The sequence below is a fragment of the Diabrotica undecimpunctata genome, chromosome 2, assembly GCF_040954645.1.
Source record: "Diabrotica undecimpunctata isolate CICGRU chromosome 2, icDiaUnde3, whole genome shotgun sequence".
In the NCBI taxonomy this organism is placed as follows: Eukaryota; Metazoa; Arthropoda; class Insecta; order Coleoptera; family Chrysomelidae; genus Diabrotica; species Diabrotica undecimpunctata.
Window position 1 is genome coordinate 128,058,344 of NC_092804.1, and position 22,450 is coordinate 128,080,793.

General features: G+C 34.9%; 1 protein-coding gene across 1 annotated transcript; it reads left to right on the forward strand.

Annotated features, from left to right (window-relative positions):
• Positions 1 to 5,711: 5,711 nt before the first annotated feature.
• On the forward strand, positions 5,712 to 13,675 carry LOC140433912 (uncharacterized). Its single transcript, XM_072521884.1, has 5 exons — positions 5,712 to 6,035; positions 6,737 to 8,514; positions 9,241 to 10,656; positions 12,441 to 12,937; positions 13,557 to 13,675. The coding sequence occupies exons 1-5, from the start codon at positions 5,712 to 5,714 to the stop codon at positions 13,673 to 13,675; spliced, it is 4,134 nt and encodes a 1,377-aa protein (XP_072377985.1).
• The last annotated feature ends 8,775 nt before the right edge of the window (positions 13,676 to 22,450 follow it).

Sequence of the window (22,450 nt, forward strand, 5' to 3'; positions counted from 1 at the left end):
TGTACAGAAGAATTCTGAAAATATCATGGACAGAACACGTCACAAACAAAGAGGTTCTGAGAAGGATGAACAAAGAAATGGAAATTTTAAATTCAATAAAAACAAAAAAAATTGGAATATCTCGGACATATTACACGTGGAGAGAAATACACCTTGCTCCAACTGATCATGCAGGGAAAGATCCAAGGAAAGAGAAGCATAGGGAGGCGTAGAATGTCATGGCTGCGCAACCTGAGAGAGTGGTACGGATGTACATCAAATGAACTTTTCAGAGCAGCCGTCTCAAAAGTTCGAATAGCTATGATGATTGCCGACCTCCGCCGCGGAGATGGCACTTGAAGAAGAAGAAGACTGGAATCAAACATCTATCCGTATAGAGGCAGGAAAATCCGATGATATCAAAATCAAACGTGGGGTCCAATAGGGATGTATACTATCACCCTTGCTGTTTAACATATACTCTAAGGAAATCTTTCAAAAAACAGTAGAAGATGTTGAAGCCGGAATTCGAATTAACGGATAATGTCTCAATAACATCAGATACGCGGATGACATGGTGATATTTGCTGACAGTTATGAAGCCCTCCAGGAGTTAATGAATATAATCACAGAAATGAGTCAGAGATATGGACTTTCACTGAAAATTAAGAAAACAAAATGCATGATGATCTCTAAGAATGTATCATTTAAAAATTCTTTCGAAATGTATTGAAATCCCCTCCTATTTGTTAAATATCAAAGAATAATCTTAGTGTATTTCTGTTTCCATTCTTACGTATTAAAATACCCGAAATATATTTCAATTCTTTCTTAGGTCGGCTCGAGTTAATATAAACCATCTTAGAGTTGTTTATTTATTTCGCAGCTGCGTATGTTCCTCGATATTTCTTTGTTCAAACCGCCGATACTGCGCTTTCGAATTAATAATTTGCGTCTTAATTCCCGTTTGTGTTTTGTTTATACCCAGCGTTTTGTTTATACCAAGTAATATGAATTAATTTTAAAGATAATTTTATCACTCTCGCTGGAGCTGCGGTCAAGAGTAATAGGCTTCAGCGTTATGTCCAAATTCACGTCGAATTTGAAAAGTTTTTTGTTTTTGCCCCTTTTTATGGAAATCTTCGTCTTACGTTATGGAAAACAATTTTAGTAGCAGTTAATAGTAGCAAATTTATGTGTATGCAGTCTAATTCTACCTGTTCCTGTTTTTTAAGAGGCAAAGTCATAAGTTTTGTGTTCAGTGCCGACTTTAACCACGAATAGTCAGTCCTGTCGCAGTGTGAGATGTAGTTTTTTGTTCCCGTAATAGTCCAGTAATAGTTCCAGAAAATTCAAAGTGTTTTTGTGAAATCCAGGTAACTTTTTTTTGTGTCAAATTTTAAAGTAAAGACAGACATTTTTTTCTTAAATTAATAATTGCTTTCATAATTTCATACTATAAAAAAGGATTTGTAATAATTGTACAATTTATTTGTTCAGTTTTTTTAAATTTAATGTTAACTTATGACAGCTCGTTTTATTATTTTTGATGTTCAGTTGTTTTGTTGTTAAAAAGGGTTAACCTCCATGCAGTAATAATTTTGAAAGTTTTTGTAGCAATTCCCCATTGTAAACAGATAGGACACATGTAAGTTTTTCTTTATATTTTTGTACTTGGTAACTATTCATATAGTATTTTTGTATTATATCTAATAATTATTTTCCTAGTTACAAATAGTGGTTGTAACAGTTGTAACAGTAACAGTTGTAGGCACCTCGAAGTGGCGTCTTTTTTAAATTACTAAAGGTGTTTCCTATTTATTTTTGTTTTGTTTGTCCCAAGAGATTCATGACTCTTTGTTTCATTTTTTAGTAGTTGCCCCAATCCAACCCTCTTGTTATTTACTTATCTACGACCCCAGCTCTCCTAACAAACCCTGAGTGCCGTTCGCACAAGTAGCATTTATTTTGTTTGCCCTATCTTCGCCCCCAGTAATTTCTATCCCCAATCTTCTACCCCTTATAATAATACCCCATGTGGTAGGCAAAACATTTGTTACAAGAAGACACAGCAAATTGAAAGAATCAGTGTGACTGATCAACCAATAGAAAGAAAAAAACATACACCTTCCTTGGTACGAACGTCAACGAAAATTGGGACTAAGCTATTCAAATGCCGTGATTTATGAGTACCCATAAAAATCAGGCTACTACGATGTTATATTTTTTCTATACTATTGTACGACGTTGAGACGTGGACTCTCACAGACGCTACCAACAAGAAAATTAAGTCTTTCAAAATGTGGCTTTATCGTAAATCCTAAAGATATTCTAAAGAAACGAAGCAAAAATGGTATGGCAGCCATTTTACAGGTACAGCTTTTCCTTAATTTTATTAAGTTGTTATTTAATTTTACGTAATTCTGTTTAACTTGATATAATTTTATTCTACTTGATTTAATTCTATTTAAGTACCTTAATTTAATTTTATTTAATTTTATCTTATTTAGTTTTAATTTTATTTCATTTTGGTAAAACTTTGACATTTTTTAAACGTCATTTTATTTTTATAGTAAGTGTATGTTTATCTTACCCAATGATACATAATAAGTATTTATTATATGTCATTGATCTTACCGTACACATTGGTGCTCATACTTGACGACATGAGATCTACCACATAAACTGCAAGCGTCCGGAGACGACTGCTATAACCTGTTTTTAAACCAGGAGGAGTAATTCAAATTTACCGCGCCGCAATGTTTGTTTGTAATTGGTCCAACTTCAGGCAAGTTTACTCCACTGTTATGAAATTTTGACCTTAATTGCATTTTATAGGTTAAGTTGTATCGGCGATTTTTTATGTTTTCTGCGTTATTATTTTAATTTTTAGATTTTTAGTCTGATTTTATATAAAAAACAGTTGTTTTTAGAATACTTTAGCGACGTATTAGTATAATATAATATTTTTAGATTACCGTCGAAGGCCGATATGATCAACCAAAAAAGAAGATGTATTTGGAACTTTTCTAGTGACCTTCTTGGGTGTGAATCTGTCTGTTTAGTTTACTCCTGCTGGTTTAAAAACAAAGCATAGTAAAAAAAACAATTTTGAAAATAAAAAACTTTATTGCACATTTCTAGTTGATAAAAAGTTGTAACTACAGAGAGTTGTAATTAAAGTCATGTTTTTCATATTAATTTTATTTGGATGTTGATGCATGTTGATATGCACTGCATATCATCCACAAGTATTTCATATGATGGTACGTAATTACCTAGGGGCGAACGCAAGAATGAAGAGAGATGTTCGTTAGCCGATTACGATATTTTGGTTTCAGTATCTTCATTTGGGAAAATGCAGACTCACACAAGTATGTTGATCCAAATAATGCTGTGAGCTGCAGAGCTACTTGTCTCAAAGACGAATATTTCGACTTGACTTTCAGACATTATTTTCAGTACCTCATTTTGGAAGAAAATGATCTCCATATTGAACGTATAGGATATTTCATTGGCTATTTTTTTCCACATCTTGGCAAGAAAATGGATTAGACATGAATGTTAAAATATCTGTCAGTTTTTTTTTAATCAGCGAAGCGTCTTTTAAACTCGCTATAAAGTGCTTGCAGCTCCGTCTCGTAATAAACATAATTCAAATGAGCGGCTACCCTTTTTTCAACGATGGAAAGTTGTTTAAATCCTTTCTGGTAATTTGCTTAATCAATAATTTCAACTTGTTGACAAACGAATGTATTGCGCTCATCATATCGATAATTGTTTTATTTTTACCTTGTAGTTCAAAATTAAGGAGGTTCAAATGATTTGTTAAATCTGTTGGGAAGGCCAGATCACTGAGCCATTTTTCGTTTTGAAGTAGATGAGTGTTGTCCCCTCGTGATTTTAAAAAAGAAATTATTTGGGGAAGTAGATCCTGGAACCTATCTAAAAATTTTCCTCGGCTCAACCACCCCACATCTGTATGCCGAAGTAAATCAGTGTGTTCCACAGAGTCGCTAGCTTCCAATTGCGCTTTAAAAAGACGTGGTTGCAAGCTTCGCGCTCTGATTGAAGTCACAATTAAAAGTCATCGTTAGCTCGACATAATGCAACAAATCCATTTTTAACGCCAGTCATGGATGGTGCATTATCTGTTGTGATACACACGAGTTTGTAAATCGGTAGCTCGTATTGTTTCACATAATTTATAAAAACATTGTATATATCTTCTCCGCGAGTTGTTTCTTTCAGAGGCAGCATTGTTAACAATTATTCTTTAGCCAACATGTCAGAAAATACCATCCGAATGAAAATACACAACTGGGCGGTATCAGTCATATCGGTTGACTCGTCGAATTGCAAAGAAAAGTACATACACTTCATAATATCACTTTTAACTTGGCTTTCCAAATCTTTTCCCATGATTACGATACGTCTAGTAACCTTTGGACGTGATAATTGGACTTCTTTGATGGCAGAAATATCTGTTTTATTTTTGAAGTCCTCAAATAATACATTCGCAGCCTCAATGAATGCTTCCTTCACTATTTCTCCCTCTTCAAATGATTTTTTATGTTACACGATGCAATTGTTGCACCTGTTGTAAAAAGCAACCTGTATAATATAGTTATTTTATCGAATTGTGCGCTTATGTCGTCAGCTGTCGTGTTGACGTGTGTGCGACTGACTCCCTACATCATAAACACTCTACTCCCCGCTTTATATAACTTAGGACTAGGACTAGACAGTGACAGTTTGCCTCTCGAAAATTGAAGGCCGTGCGTGTGTTGTCGATCCCGAAAAGTGCGTGGTCCGTAAGTAATAAATGCGCTTGTAAACCCGGTGTTTTGTGTTAAAACGTATATAGTTGGTCTCTCTCAATTTTATCATTTCATGTATATCTGTTACTGCCTCCCCGCACTCACTGTAAAGCTAATATTTTTATAACTCTTTATGTAACTGTCAGAATTGCGATAATTGTCAATGTTTGAATGAGCCCTTAAGTTCACTGTAAATAAATCGAAGGAAAATACCTCTTAATTGTTTTATTGCTTCAGTGGTCCTTTATAAATATTTTGAAGCAATTAGGTGTTCAAATACGCCTCTCTTAAATGTGGATAGTTTGGCAACAAAGTTTACCCTTTCCATCAACTAGTGGTCCTTCGAGCCGGATATATTGTTTATCGCAATTCCTTTTCATAAATCAAATTAATTTTCTCTTATTTTAATTCTTTTCCCATAAAAATTAAAATAATACTCATTACTAAGTGCTCTTCACAAAATAGAACTTTGCGTAAAAACATAAGATAAACAATCTCACGGCACATGGAACATTACGTCACCACGCAAGTGTTTGAAGTGTTTCCACCCAACAATCTTAGATGTTAGATTTATCGCTCTTCGAGGTGCATCTCAAGTGAAATTGCTGACAAGAAACATGTGATGTGACTATGGATTTTTATGGATTTTTTACGATTCATTTCTATTTGGTGAGTCCGTTCCAAGATATATTTTTATAATCACGTACAGGGACATTCAAAGGTTCGAACGCATATTATCAGTATACAGGACTAGTTTATATTTCGCAGGATTAGTAAAGACATTATTTTCTGAGACTCTTGTTTATTATACGGGGTGGACTAAGGTGTGTTTTAGACTCTAAAATTTTTTATTTCTCGTGTATCTCTCATAGATAAATATCTCGCAAAGCTTTCGATACATCTCTAACCGCAATGGATCAATTAAAGAAACAACGCAAACCGTTGAAATCAAAAATATCTCGTATCTCTAATTGGTTAAGGGATAACTCTATTCAAGAAACGGATCCCTTGCAGTTCCAACTCCGTCATACTGAACTAACGAATTGTTACGCCAAATATGATGACCTCATGGATCAGATTGAGGAAGTGGACGAAGAAAACACTGAAGAACGCGATAGGGAAGAAATTGAAGAAAAGTACTTCTCAACTCTGGCAGGTCTTCAACATAGAATGGAGATGCTCCAACCTCCTTCACACCAGTTCAGTTCCACTTCTCCACGTTTAGCTAGTGCTAAAGTGACTCTTCCCGAAATTAAAATTCAAACTTTCTCAGGATGCTTCTCAGAATGGAGTGCATTCTATCAGCTCTTCGAGACGTTAATTATTAATAACCCGGAACTCAACAACGTCCAGCGTTTTGTTTATCTCAAATCTTTTCTACGCAACGAACCTCTCCAGTTGGTAAAAAACATCCAAGTTTTAGAAGAAAACTTCCAAATCGCGTTAGAGACTCTTCGAAATCGCTACGAAAACAAATCGCGCGTAATTAGTTTGCTTATACAGCGTCTTTTGAAAGTTCCATCCTTAGTCAAAACTAATGCAAAGGCCTTAAGTGAATTTTTGGTTACCGCAAAACAGACCTTACTCGCGCTAAAAAATATGAATGTACCCATCGAGCATTGGGATCTCTATTAATAGAAATATTTTTGCAAAAAGTCGACTTTACCACTCACCGGTCTTTCGAATACGAGTTAGGGTCAAAAGATATTCCCACGCTAAATCAATTCTTTGATTTTTTAGAAAAAAAGTGTGACATTATGGAAAAGTTAAACTACTCAGATAATAACGATAAAAAAGTTATTAAAACAAACTCTAAAACGGTTCTCTTCTCTTCGGCAAGTAATAAAAATAACTTATACTCCAAAACATGCGTATTTTGTAATAATGCTACACACACTATTTATGCATGCACAAAATTTGCTAATCTTTTCTTACAGGATAAGTATAAATTTGTTAATGAAAACAAACTATGTCGCAACTGTTTAGGAACTAAACACTTCTCTCTAAATTGCTCGTCTCAACGTTTATGTGGTATATGCAAGAAAAGGCATCACACACTCTTGCACAATGACCATGAAAATAGCTCTTCTTCTAGTAGATCTTTTCAACGACACAATCACGCAACCTCTCGCAATGTACAAAACACTTGGTCTGATGGTGAAGCCGGTCCAAGTAATTCTGTCTCTCTCTCTGAATCTCAAACCTCTCAGGTGTCAAATGTAATGACTTCTCTCTCTGCTCTGTCAATAAAGCAGGATGTTCTGCTGGCAACCGCTCTAGTCACTATTTATTCAAAGCATGGCGTACCCATACACGCTAGATGTATTTTAGATAGTGGATCTCAGTCGTCATTTGTCTCTAAAGATTTGGTTCAAAAATTAAACCTCTCTCCTTACAGCAAAAGGTTACAAATCTCTACTATCTCTGAACATAGTTCATTCTCGAACAAAATGGTCGATCTAGAAATTTTTCCATACAGAAGAAATGGTAATGGTTTCAAAATCTCCTGTGCTATTTTAGACAACATAACTTGTAGACTCCCTCAGGTATCCATAAACAGAAGTAAATTTAATATCCCCTCTACAGTCACTCTCGCAGATCCCACCTACTCTGTCCCTGGAAATATAGATCTTCTTCTTGCCAGTGACATATATAGCGAGTTGTTATCGGATGGTTTAATACGTTTAGGTAAAGGACTCCCTGTTCTCCAGAACACACACTTAGGGTACATTATGTTTGGTTCTTTACCTCCTTACGCACTTCACAAAGGAATTTATAGCTCACAGTTGTCCCCTACACAGTCAAATGTCTCTTTATTTGTCCAGTCCACATCTGAGGAAGATAAGCTCGATAATATAATTCGACAATTCTTCGAAGTCGAAGAAGTGACCCCCTCTGTTAAAATCTCCTCCTCTGAGGATCTGGCTGAACAAATATTCACTGAAACAACTCAAATTCTACCTTCTGGTCGGTTTCAGGTAAAGCTTCCTCTCATTTCTGAAACAGCACATAAAATGCTGGGCAATTCTTACAATATGGCTAGGAAAAGGTTTATTAGTTTAGAAAATAAACTCTTAAAGCACGAAAATGTATACACTCAATATAAAGCATTCATCAATGAATATGTTTCTCTTGGACATGCCAAAAAGGTTCCTCTTTCTCTCACAAATGTGCACTTAGAAAATAAATACTTTTTACCTCATCACTCTGTCATAAAAGAAGAATCATTAACTACCAAATTACGGGTGGTTTTTGATGGCTCCATGAAAAGTTCCAGTGGCTATTCTCTTAATGACATCCTGTTGAAAGGAAAAACTCTTCAGCCTGAACTTTTCGACATTCTCCTTCGGTTTAGATTGTATACCTATGTCTTCACTTCCGACATACAAAAAATGTACAGGCAGGTACGAATTCATCCTGATCACACATTCCTGCAGAATATCCTCTGGCGGGATTCTCCAGAACAGGACATCGAATGTCTTGAGCTTCAAACCGTAACTTATGGAACAAAAAGCGCAAGCTTTCAAAGTACTCGTTGTTTGATGGAATTAGCTAAAACTCATCAAAACAAATACCCATTGGCCTCCGATGCTCTCTTAACAGGATGCTATGTAGATGACATTCTATATGGGGCCAATGACACGCAAACTCTTCTTAAGGCTCATAATGAGATAACTGACCTACTCAACAAGGCATGCATTTCTCTTTATAAATGGTGCTCTAACTCAAAAATGTTTTTGGAAAATGTTTCTACTCTCTCTACAAACTCTGCGTATATTATTTCACCAGAGAATGCTTCTAATAAGGTTTTAGGTCTCTTTTGGAACCCCAGTACTGATACATTTTCAATTTCTGTACCTCAATTATCAATAAAGGATAATTACACAAAAAGGGAAGTACTCTCTATTATCGCTCAAATTTTTGATCCACAAGGGCTCATTAATCCCGTAACTGTTCTTGCTAAAATTATTATGCAAAAAATTTGGATTTCTAAAATTAATTGGAATGACTCCGTGGATTTAAATATTTTAAATGAATGGTTGAAGTTTATAACTGATCTCGCTGCTCTCAAAGACATAAGCATACCCAGATATCTTTTCTCATGTCATGAAATTTCTTCTATTGAAATTCACTCTTTTTCTGACGCAAGTTTGAAAGCATATGCTGCTTGTTGTTATATACGGGTCATCTACAAATCAAAAAATATCTCGTGCTCTCTTATTGTTTCGAAAAGTCGTATTGCTCCTTTAAAGACCATAACGCTTCCAAGGCTGGAACTTATGGGTGCTTTATTGGCTAGCAAGCTCACCACAAAGGTGGTTAATATCATAAAGGATAAATTGCCCTCTATTACCTCTATAAACATGTGAAGCGATTCTGAGATAGTTTTGGCGTGGCTCAGATCACATCACTCCAGATGGAATTAATTTGTCGCCAACAGGGTAGCTCAAATTCAAGAAAATTCTTCTCACTCTCATTGGAGACACGTAAAGTCTAAAGACAACCCTGCTGACATCCTCTCCAGAGGAATGATGCCCTCTAACATACTCAACTCCACTCTTTGGTTTCACGGTCCTCAGTTTTTGCAAACATTTGACCTAAATTTGTCTGAATATAGTCCGAAGTTTAATTCTAATAAATTACCTGAAGAAAGAAAAGTTGTTCTTCACACTCGAAGTGCTCAATTTGATTTCTTTGTCATGCTTTCTGAAAGGTTCTCCAGTTTCACGAAATATGTAAGGACTATAGCTTATGTACTCAGATTTGGTAATAACGCAAAGTCTGGCACTCAAAAATTATCGGGTGCACTTGAAGTATCTGAACTTCAAAATGCCGAAATGAAAATTATAAAATTATTGCAAAACTCATGTTTTTCCTCAGAAATTGCTGATCTCAAAGTCAATAAGATTATTTCTAATAAGTCTCTCTTACAATTTGCTCCTTTTCTTGACAAAAATGAAATGCTCCGTGTAGGTGGACGTCTTAGGTATTCCGAAGTTACCTTTGATCAAAAATATCCTCTCCTCCTCCCCTCGAAAAATCATGTTGTTCGTCTAATTCTCAAAAAAGAACATCTCAGGCTCCATCATGCAGGTCCTCAGAATACTCTCTCTCAAGTTCGCCTTAGATATTGGCCCTTGAATGGTCTACGGGAGATTAAGAGGATAGTCCACGAATGTCATGTTTGTTTCAAGTTTAATGCCAAACCCTTAGCTCAAATCATGTCTGATTTACCTAAGGAACGCTTATGCTCTGCTCAAGTTTTTGCTCATGTAGGTTTGGATTTTGGTGGTCCCTTTCTAATAAAGGCCTCTAAACTTCGTAAAAGTCCCTTGATAAAGTCATACATAGCTCTGTTTGTCTGTATGTCCACACGTGCGGTTCATATAGAATTAGTCAGTGGGCTTACAACAGAAGCGTTTCTTCTCACTCTCAAGCGCTTTATCAGTCGCAGAGGTCTCCCTCAGACTATTTTCTCTGATAATGCGACAAACTTTCTTGGGGCTAAAAATCAGTTATTCGAACTCTACAATTTCTTGAAAAATACGGAAACTAACTCTTCTATTCAGGAATTTTTAGCCTCCTCTCAAATTCGGTGGAAAACAATACCACCTCGATCTCCTCATCATGGAGGACTCTGGGAGAGCGCTATAAAGAGCGCTAAACATCATATCTATAGATTGTTGGGCAATCTCAAAATTACATTCGAGGAATTCAGTACCGTGCTTACCCAAATTGAAGCCGTACTTAATTCTCGGCGAATTTGTGCCCTCTCTAATGATCCCTCCGATTTCACATATCTTACCCCTGGTCACTTCCTGATTGGAAGGTCTCTCACCTCGCTACCCGACCAGGAGTATACATCTATCCCGGAAAATCGACTTAGCATCTGGCAAAATCTCTCTAAGCTCCAGCAACTTTTTTGGAAAAGGTGGTCGACTGATTATCTGAATCGACTTCAAAATCGTCCAAAATGGTTTCTCCCATTTAAAAATTTACAACCCAATGACCTTGTGCTAGTTAAAGAAGACAATCTCCCTCCTCTCTACTGGTCATTGGCACGAGTGATGGAAGTCTTTCCGGGTAAAGATGGCCGAGTGAGAATTGCATCTGTTAAAACTAAGGATGGGATTTTCAAACGCTCGATAACAAAATTGTGTCCTCTTCCTAGTGAAGGATTATGTTAATGTTATTAGGTTTAGTACTTTTACTCATAATATGTTGTTTGTATGAATTTGTATACTATTACTCATATTGGTTTTTTTATGTACTCTTCTCTTTTTAATGTCTTTTATAATGTTAAAGCTAGTGCTTCAACGGGGGGCAGTATGTTGTAAAAAGCAACCTGTATAATATAGTTATTTTATCGAATTGTGCGCTTATGTCGTCAGCTGTCGTGTTGACGTGTGTGCGACTGACTCCCTACATCATAAACACTCTACTCCCCGCTTTATATAACTTAGGACTAGGACTAGACAGTGACAGTTTGCCTCTCGAAAATTGAAGGCCGTGCGTGTGTTGTCGATCCCGAAAAGTGCGTGGTCCGTAAGTAATAAATGCGCTTGTAAACCCGGTGTTTTGTGTTAAAACGTATATAGTTGGTCTCTCTCAATTTTATCATTTCATGTATATCTGTTACTGCCTCCCCGCACTCACTGTAAAGCTAATATTTTTATAACTCTTTATGTAACTGTCAGAATTGCGATAATTGTCAATGTTTGAATCAGCCCTTAAGTTCACTGTAAATAAATCGAAGGAAAATACCTCTTAATTGTTTTATTGCTTCAGTGGTCCTTTATAAATATTTTGAAGCAATTAGGTGTTCAAATACGCCTCTCTTAAATGTGGATAGTTTGGCAACAAAGTTTACCCTTTCCAGCACCTACTGATTGTTTATCAGGCCTAGTGAACATTGATTGTTTCGTCTTCAAACTATTTTTCAAGTCTTGCACTTTCCGTTTTCTAAACAAACTGTTTTGCGGAAAATCATTTTCATAGCTTTTATGCAAAGTTTTATAATGCCGTTCTTAATTTCCGGGTTTGGGCACAGCAACGGAAGATCGACAAATAAGACAAACACACTTATCTTTCACCATAGTAAACAGGAATTCTTCCTACCACGCATTATTAAAATGATATTTATGTTTTCTCTTTTTCGCGGCACTCATATCGAGTTTCAAATATTAATGTAAATAATATATTACTAAAATATTTTACTAGTAATAACTTAGTAATGAATAATTGGACCGCGTTATGTAATAACGGATTAGGCGCCAAAAATTTAAAATCGGGATAATAGTGCCATCTAGCAGATAGGGTGCAAATCTGTGTATAAAAATATGTTTTTTGTAAAAAAGTACAAAATACAGCGGTTTTTACGAACGCCTATATAGCGATATTGGTTATTTTATTAAGAAAAATCTCACATTGAGATTTGTAATATCGAATTAAAAGCCAAGTTGATTTTACAGAATTAAAAACTCTTACAACAAAAATTGGAATACTAAATCAAGCGCCAATATTAATACATAATCCATTGTCAAAAACAAAAATCCTTATCTTTTAAGTGTAATAACAAATCAAGCGCCACAAATAGTCGGTTAATTCTTTATTACAAAACACAACATATTTATTGTCTAGCTTCCAAGAGATCGAATTACTTCGGAACCATCGAAACCAAAGTGAACGACCTTTTTTAAACAGTGGTGTAACCCTAGACATCATGTTTAACTTGTATAAAGAAGAAAATCAGGATAGTGTTCCTTTTTCTTCCTATAAACGTATATTTTTTGACAGTTTTAATTTGCAAAGGAAACGACTTAAAAAGGACACATGCAATAAATGCGATAACTTTGCAGTTAAAATCCAAAGCTCTACATCTAAGCAAAAGAAAAAGAAATTTGAGAGACTAAGAGATACTCATCAAGATGAAGTAAAAGCAGCTAGAAATCTTATGAATTCAGATCCTCATAAAGCTAAAAATGAAGAAAATCTGGAGGTCTTGACTTTTGATTTGGAAAAAACCCTACCTCTACCACGCATTTCAACGAACATTGTATTTTACAAAAGGCAGCTGTGGCTTTATAACTACGGTGTATATTCAGGAAAAAGGCACAACCGGAAAAGGAGCACAAGAGGTAGGTTCTGTTTTATTAAAATATTTGCAAGAGAACCTAACACTTTAAATAACTGAATTGATATTATGGTCTGACAGTTGCGAAGGAGAAAATCGCAATATTAAAGTTGTGATGCTTTTAAAATCTGGGCTTGAGCTTATAACTTCTTTAAAAAATAATAACAATGCTCTTTCTAGTAGGACACAGTTTTATGCCCAATGACTCCGAATTTGGGGACATAAAGTCAGCATTAAAGCTTCAAAATCGGTTGTAAACTCCAGATGATTATATAAACGTTATCAAAAATTGTAAAAAACGAAACAAATTAATGGTTCAAATGGTAAAAAAAGAAGAGTTTAAAGGAGTTTGCGATATTTTAAAACATATTGTAAATTGCAAGAAAAATATAAATTGGAATTCCGTTAACTGGCTTCAAACTAAACAAATACTCCTCATGGAAGAAAATCCGTTTAAAATATATTTCAGCAAAAATCACGGCGGAAATTTGCAAGAAGTAGAGATACGTAAAAGAGTCAGAAGAAATGCAACCAGGACCTTATATTCCTCGAAACTGAAAATTTTGTGGTCTAATGGAAAACCTGTCTCTATTCCAAAGCTTAATGACATAATGTCATTAAAGAGCTTATTCCATTGGATGCCAAACAATTCTACGAAAATAAAGTAGGGAATGAAGGCATTCAAGATGATATTGACGGCTTTAATGGATCATTAGACTTTGATATTGAAGACACATCATAGTATTTTCTGTAAACGATATAACTTTTTATATGTGTTAAAGCTAAGAATTTAATAAAACGTTATTATAACACGTACTTTTTATTTTGAAATATCAGATTAAGTGCCAAATATGTCTTTTAATCCGGTGTTTCGATTTTAAATCATACATATCTTAAAAAATCATTAACGAATTAAGCGACATTTGATCGAATAACTTTTAAAATACAAATTATTTTTAAAAAAATTAAAAAACATGTTAGAGTTTTTTATATTTGCAAAACTCTATCAAAATATAAAGCTTGTCAGTACTATAATTTAGAAATAGCACGAAAAACAAATTTAAAATCTTTAAACCCATTTTACTCAAAACTACATTTTGGCACTTAATCCGCTATTACATAACGCAGTCCGATTAATGCTTGACTAACAGCAATACAATGCTAATACACATTACTCCCAATTTACTGTAAATGCTGATATGCCGAATCGGCATTAGCGCAACTTTCGGGTGAAGAGATAGCATCATATTTATTTCGAATATGCACGTGTGGTGAGTCAGGACAGTCCCCGTATTTTCTCCGTGAATCGCGATCGACTCCAAATACTTTGGCGATCAACTGGTCAATCGCGATCGACCCTTTCGAAAAAATTTCTGTGAAGTAGTAAAATTTCTAATTAACAATATTTGAATTATCAATTTGTAAAATGAATTAGCCAAAAATCAGCCCTTGTCGTTTCAAGATAAAAATATGATTGAAATGTCTAATAATGTTGGTAGTTCAGACTTCTTTCCTAGGTGGCGTAGTTATCATAGCCTTTTATATAGATAGCTAAACATAAAGTGTAAAAATCTTTCTATGGAAGGAAAACTCGGTAATTACGGAAACAGAATCATACCTCACAAGTTCCGTCTGTTTTTACAAATTTGCGAATTTGTTCTTACTATCGAACAACCGTAGATATAAATATAAATAATGAGTATTAACAACAGCTACCCTATACATATTTTTTAAATTTATTATTTTCGATTATGTTTGTTACGTAATTTCTAATAATTTTAAATAATTCAATATATGTTTTACACTATGTTTTATTATGGTATTGCCAACATTAATAAATTAGTTTTCTTTATAAACAGATGCATACAATTTTACAATCTCTCGTTAAAAACATTAAATAGAAATATTAAAATAAACAAAATATATTTTATTAGATAAATTTAATTTCATTTGTTATATATAAATGTTAACGTTTTCAAATCATATTGATGCAAATAGAACCCAAATGTTTATATTAATATTGTAGTTCTAGATCATGTCTACGACTATTGGCTTTATATACATATATACACAAGGAAATCTTCCGAGGTAGTATCTGTTGGTTTTATATTTCCTCTATAATTTAATTTATAATCAAGTTATTTTATCTTCATCAAATAATTTTGAGCTTTGGATTGAAAAAAGTTTATCTGGATTATCACATTTAAGCAATCATAAATGTTCATCCTTACTAAGATTCTTTCGGTTGTATCTAAATAAAATTTGACTTATGTTATGCCAAATGTTAAGCACTATTCACACTATACGACAAGAAACCAACTGACACTAGCTAACTGAAAATACAATGTTTTGCCAATTTATATCGCAGCTTGGTGAATTCCACATATAAATGTTTAAACACATGTATGAGAAGACAATAAACTTACAGTAGCGGTACAAGTCTATGAAATGTACATCCCTTAGAAAATGACATATAGATATTGTTACAATTTAATGGGGTGAGATGGATTGATTTGAGTACCACTGTACCAGACCATCGTCCATGTCCTGATAGTACGGTCATGCGCTATAGAGGCTTCAAATTAGCAAAATGCTTTGGAAGTTCTGGGTACAGGGACTCCCACATGAAATACCTCTTTTATATAGGCTGGAATGAGGTGCTATAATCCTACTATCATCTTCATCATCATCAACCTGTATGCGTCCACTGCTGGACATAGGTCTCCCTTAGCTCTTTCCTTATATTTCCGTCTTGTGCGACTTGCATCCAGTTATTGCTAACACGCTTCAGGTCGTCAGTTCATCTAGTTGGTGGGCGACCTGGGCTCCGTATTGCTTCTTGCCTTTGTCTCCACTATAAAATACATTTTGTCCATCGGTTGTCTGATAATCTGGCGACGTGTCCTACCAAATTCCATTTTAACGACGCGATTTTTTCGAAACCGTTCATTGTTTTTGTTCTACGACGTATTTCAATTGACATATTATTATTGTACTTTTGCTTGCCCAAGCGCCGAGACCCCGCTCCGAAATAGGTCTAGCTCAGCGACTTCGCGGTCGAGAGTTGGGACCCCTCCATTTCATTTTTTGTAATTTTGATTAGTAATAATTTTTTGTGACTTACGCCGTTTTTAGTTTTTAAATATTTTTTGGTTGGTCGAGGCCGGTTTTTTGTTTGTTTTTTATACTTTTTGGAGTGGTGTGTATATCTATTTATTCTCTTGATGCTTAAAACTTGTTAAAGTGTTTGTTCTCTTGCGATTTGAACCTTATAAATTCTTCAGATAGTTATTATTTGTTGCTTTGGTCTTCTATGTTTCTATGTATAAAAAACACCACACCGTCTTGTTTCTTTCAGGATCTGGTTTCATCGGTTTTTAAGATAAGCGAATTTTTCACTGATTTTTTCATTAGCCTCAGTAGTTTTACCTTTTTCAGGTCTGTGATCGGGAAACGTTTAGACACGTATCTGTGTACTTTCACTATTTTTCTTAAGCATTTGTTGTGGGCTGCGTGTTTCTTCTTTGTGTTTCTTTTTCATGTGTGTCCCATGTGAGCGATACATATGTGACTATAGGTAGTAAGATTTATTAGTCTGATCTTTGGCTTTGTTGTACCATGCTTTTTCTTTCTGTGAGTCCTCTTATGGCCGGTCTCGCTGCTTTTGTCTTTTCAATTGCAGCGTTTACATGTGGTGTAGACAATAGGCCTTTATCTAATGTGAGTCCTAGGTATTTAGCCTCGTTTTTACATTCAAAGGGTCCGTTTTGTGTTATTAGTAACTTTTCTGGGATATCTCTTTTTTTTTTAAGATAACGGCTTGGGTCTTCGCTAGATTAATTTCTATTTTACAATCTTTAATTGTATTTATTGCCGTCTGTAGGTTTCTCACGGCTATATCCAGATTTTTGTTTTATTTCTTCGCTATAGTAATATCACCTGCATATAGGCTAAGTAGAGTTCCGGGTGTTCTCGCAACATCAACTGTATATGAGCTGTACAGTGGGGGTGACAGTGCTACTACTTGTGGTATTCCGCCGTCTAGGGCTCTGCGTTCGAACAGGACTTGTCCTATTCGGACCCTGAACCTCCGGTCGCCCAAGTACGAGGTCCCATGTCTAGTCATAAACCCGCTTTATTTATGTTTTCTCATTTTTTAAACTATCCCATCAGAACTACAACATCTCGTTCAAAGTCTCAATATATACTGTAACAGTTACGGCTTGAAAATTAATTTGAAAAAAACTAAATTTATGGTAATCACGAAATCAAACAACATCAGAGCTAATCTTGTAATAGACAATACAACGATTGAGCCTGTGTCCTGTTATAAATATCTAGGTGCTTAGATCACAGACGATACTGATCAAACAAAAGAGATTAGATGTAGAATAGAAATCGCTAGATCAGTCTTTAATAGAATGCGCAAACTCTTTTGCAATCGTGATATCAATATAAAGTTACGAATACGAATGCTGCGGTGTTATGTCTTTTCTACCCTGTTGTTTGGAGTAGAGGCTTGGACACTAAAACAGTTGACCACAAAAAACATCGAACCTTTCGAGATGTGGTGCTATAGGCGCATTCTCAGAATATCATGGATGGACCGCGTCACTAACACGCAAGTACTCCAAACTTTAGACAAAAGATGCGAAATTCTAAATGAGATAAAAACTAGAAAGATGGAATACTTGGGGCACATTGTGAGAGGTGAAAAGTACGAACTTTTAAGAAATATCATGCAGGGCAAAATTAAGGGCAAAAGAAGTGTGGGAAGAAGAAAAATATCGTGGCTTCGTAATCTACGTGAATGGTTCGGGTGTAGTTCGATTGAACTTTTTAGGCGCGCTGCTAACAAAGTCGCAGTGGCCATGATGATTTCCAATCTCCGCTAGGAGTGGCACGAGAAGAAGAAGAAACTATCCCATGGTATCATATCCTGTCAAAGGCTTTGCTTACATTTAGAAAGGCAGATCCTGTATATTTATCGTTAAATGCAGTTGCTAAGTATCCAGTTAGTCAAGTAGTTGAAGTTCACTGGAGTGTTCTGGTCTGAAGCCAACTTGTGCTTTAGGAATAATCTAAAGTTGATCTGACTCTGTTTGTAGTCGGGTGTGTATGACTTTTTCTACTATTTTGCTAACTGCTGGAAGTAAGCTAATCGTCCTGTTAATTTGCCGCAAAGTACAGTGCTTTCGTGGTTTGTAAAATATTATTAAATTGCCTTTTTTCCGTTGGTTTGCTAAAAACTTACGGGTATGAAAAATAGATTACGACCAATTATCAGACCTACCGAATATACATAGAAAATTTCATAAAAATTGGTCAAGCCATTTCGAAGAAATTGGTAAATAACACTTTGATACTAATATGGCTATTAAACATTAAAAATTGGTGATAGAAGGGTGAAAATTAAGGGTTATATGTATTGTTTAGTGCTAGATCATAAAAATAAAAAAAAAGTTTAAGAAATAAAAGAAATGTTTGGGTTAAACTATTCTTACCATTAGGGGTATGATAACAACATATTCTCATACCTACAGAAAATACATGTAAAATTTCATAGAAACCAGTCTAGCCGTTTCGGAGAAGGAAGGTTTCACGTGGCAACATGTATTTTTCCCAAGAGGTAAGCCATCCAAATATTAACTGCAACCGGCACTGCTTGACTTTGGTGATCGAACGAGAAGCGGTATATTCAGTGTAGTATGGCTATTACCCAATCTACAAAATAAGAAACTAAAAGAACAAAAATAATAAAAACATTGATTGCCCTAATAATATAAACATTTCACACTTAAATCTAACTTAACCTTCCTTCTTCTTGACGTCCCGCTGTTGCACCGCCTGATGTTGGTTTTCTTCCTCTGGGATCTTGAATCTTCCTGTCATGGACTGCTTGGCTTCTTCTGTAGGTACTTATTTTTGGCATCGTACCTACTTTCCTGCTTGGTTGTCTTCAGCAATCACACGGCTAGACCTTGATCAGATAGTCGATCAGTCTGTAAGTTTGTATGAACATCCTCTGGGTCCGATTTTTCGCGAGGATGTCTCTGGTCTTTTGGAGACTTCTTGTGGCTTGGTGGAAGAAGTATCTGGTCTTTTCTCAGCCACCTCCCACAGTGGTATGTACTTTGATGGTTGAATTAGATATTCCTTCTTCTCATGTTGCTTCGTCGATGATCCTGTAGCATGATGATTTTGTAGTTTCAAGTTTCTTCCAGTTGTACTCCGCGATGGAACTCCAAACTGGGACAGCGTATAGTATGACCGATCTTACGTAGGCCTGGTATAATTGGATCTTCTTGGCCTTCGATAGTGGACTGGACCTAAAAATGTAAGGATTTATTAGTTTTTTAGCAGGATTAGCTTTTACCTTGGTTTTTTGTGTATGTAACTTGAAGTTTAGACTTCTGTCGAGGTGGACTCCTTCTGGAAGTACTTGACTGAATCTCCTAATTGGATCTTCTTTTCTCCTACCTTGATTATTTGCAGTGGTGGACTAATTTCCTGAGTAAACATAATGAATTGTGTCTTCTATACGTTGATTTTGATCTTCCATTTTTCAGAGTAGTCCGTGATTTTTTCATGGTGATTTTTATGTTTTCTACTATTCTACTGTCGTCCTTTTCTGTTGCATACACTGCCGTATCATCTGCGTAGAGGGCTGTGGATGTTCTTGGATATATTGGTGAATCTGAAACAAATATGTTATATAAAATGAGCGAGAGAATAATGCCCTGAGGGATATCTTCTTGGATTTCTTGGATCATCGACATCTTTTGTTTAGCTGAAACTTGAAAGTTTCTTCCTCTTCGAAATCCAAATTGTTCCTCCTGAATGAGTATTCTTCTTTCTGTATGTTTTACTAGTCTTCTTTAGATGATTTTTTCCAGGATTTTTCCAATTGTTTCTAAAAGTAATATTGGCCTATAGCTTTCCAGTCTTCTTCCATCTTTTCTTGGTTTTAGTGGAAAGATAATTTTGGCGTGTTTAGAGTTACTTGGAAAGTGTCCTTTTTCCAAGCAGTACTTGAAGATATAGTACAGTTGTACTATAATCTTTTTAGGTAGTTTCTTGAGGATGATGTGTACTCCTTCTGGTCCTGGTGCTCTACTTCCATTTAATTTTCTGATGATTTTGGCGACTTTGGATTGGTGTAGTCTTCTTCCTCTACTAAAAATTCATTTCTTCTTTTGATCCTTGCGTATTCTGTGTTGACTTCTTCTATGGTTCTTGCATCTGACATATCCTGGTTTTTCTATGTGTAGCTGCCATTCTTTTTGCTATTGCGTCCACTTTTCTTTGTATTTCGAAGTGTATTCCCTCGTCGTCTATGATTTGGGGAATCTCTTGTTTTCCTCTTCGTTTGGCTTTTAGCATTTTCCATACGTTTCCGTGAATTTCTTTAGCTTTCCTAATGTTATTGTGCCATTTGTTCCCCGTAATACTTCTGAGTCTTACTCTTATCTTTCGAAAGTATATCTCCGTAGTCCTTGAATTCTTGTCTTCTTGTCCTCTGGAAAACTCATATGGCCCTATTTTTGTCCTTTATGGTGTTCTGTAGTTCAGTTGAGATGATTAGTCCTTTGGTATTCGTCAATCCTTTTGGTATGTTGTTCCCCATAGCTTGTTGAATTTTTCTTGTTATTTCTTCAATTTTTCTTTCCACTTCTGTTGATTGGAATTCTCTCTTCATTTCGATTTGGTTGAGTTGCCTTTTGTAGTTTGACCAATTTGCTTCTTTCCATCTTCATCTTTCCACTGGTTCGATTGTTGGAAGATCTACTCTTGAAGTCGTTTTTCCTGTTACCGGTTTGTGATCCGAACTACATTCAAAGCTGCACAATCTATCAATACTCACTGACATTTATTTTGTTAATTTTAGCTTCCTTTGTTAGTCATATTATGGCGCCATCTATTAGTTAATTTGGGATTTAAGAGGAAACTGGTTTTAAATAACAAACACAACAAAAAGAATTATCTAATTTGGTGCAGTCGTTCTGAAGTGATGTCTATACAAACATTCCAGCGATTAATTTTTATTAGTATAGATTTAAAAAAAAATAGATAAATAAATGGAAAGTAAACGATTAAAAGGTAAAATATGTAGAAACAAATAAAAACAAATTGTGGTTTGGGTTGGACCAAACGGTCAGCTAAACAAAACTTAAATCCGAAGGATTCTGTTGTTGTTATTCTTAATTTTTTAATCACTTTAGAATTTATGGTATTGTGAGAGCCGATGGAGTTTTGAAAGTAATTCTTATTGCTTCGAGAATTGTATTTAAAACTAGACCCCGTACTATAAATAATATAGCTGTATTTCCCAATCCTAAATGTAAAGCACGTCTATGTAACCTGTTTTACAAAATATTCTCTAAATTTAAATAATTTTTGTAATATACAACCCTTGCCCAGTTTTAAAAGTTTTCTATTAGAACAATAACTCTGGGATGCAACAGCGACATGCAGCTCAAAATTAAAATTCATATCGCATAAGCGGTATACGCTCAAGGCTACAACATTTCAGCGCAATTACTAACATAAAAAACTCTTAATGGATCTCGTTTTACTAGCAGCCACATATTCATTCTTAAAATATTATGAATATGCTGTAGCTGAAATATAATTGAAATATAGCTGAAGAATATTATTTTTAACTACTATGTTCACACTGTTAATACAATCTTAAGTTATCTTTGACTACAACCTTAATGACGTTCGGTGAGTACGTAAAAAAATATGAAAATATATCTCTAAATTGATATCAACCATGTTGGTTCTTATTATTTTGTTTGGTTGACTTTTTTATAATTTTTATGAAATTAAGAAAGAAAATGCGGTTGCTCTAATTTAAATTGGATACGTATTCGTCGTAACAATGTTACCATTTCCAACTATCGAATGTGAAAAATCGGGTTTTTCAGATTCGAAACCTTGTCCTTGCCTTAGATGTGATACACCTTGTAGCAAAATATCGAAATTGTAGCTTGATAAGAAACGCGGGAAATATTTTGTATAAACTATCAAATATGAACATTTTGTCATTTGGTTTTGGTCAAAATATCGAATATACTGCAAACTGACGAAAATTAAATATTCGATACTTTTGTTTTGTATAAATATAACTAAAGACTTCTTTGTACAACGCAAAATGACGAATATGTCACATTTATAAAATTTTTATAAAACTCGAAAAAAGACCTTTGCAAAGTTTGTGTCACTTATGATGGTAGTCCAGATGACAAAAAGGTTTTAAACCGCGTGTTAGAACACCTTCTTTGACGGAATTTTATGAAAATGGCGGATCAAATATTAAAATTTGTCCAACTGATTGAAAATTATCAATGTTTATATAATAATACCCTACAAGAGTAGGGTATTATTATAGAAAAGATATAACTGAAAAAGCGTGGTCAGCAGTAGCCAGGCAAATACAGTGATCAGGTAGGTTAAAATAAAACTTAATTGTTATTTAGGTACATATTGTATTGATTAAATTAATTTTCATATT

What these genes read in the sequence shown, in the direction of transcription:
- LOC140433912 (XM_072521884.1), top strand. Translation starts at nt 5,712, where the DNA reads ATGGATCAATTAAAGAAACAACGCAAACCGTTGAAATCAAAAATATCT. An exon ending in CACGTTTAGCTAGTGCTAAA is followed by an intron (nt 6,036 to 6,736) that starts GTGACTCTTCCC and finishes CTTTTCTTACAG; the next exon opens with GATAAGTATAAATTTGTTAA. An exon ending in TGCATTTCTCTTTATAAATG is followed by an intron (nt 8,515 to 9,240) that starts GTGCTCTAACTC and finishes TGTCGCCAACAG; the next exon opens with GGTAGCTCAAATTCAAGAAA.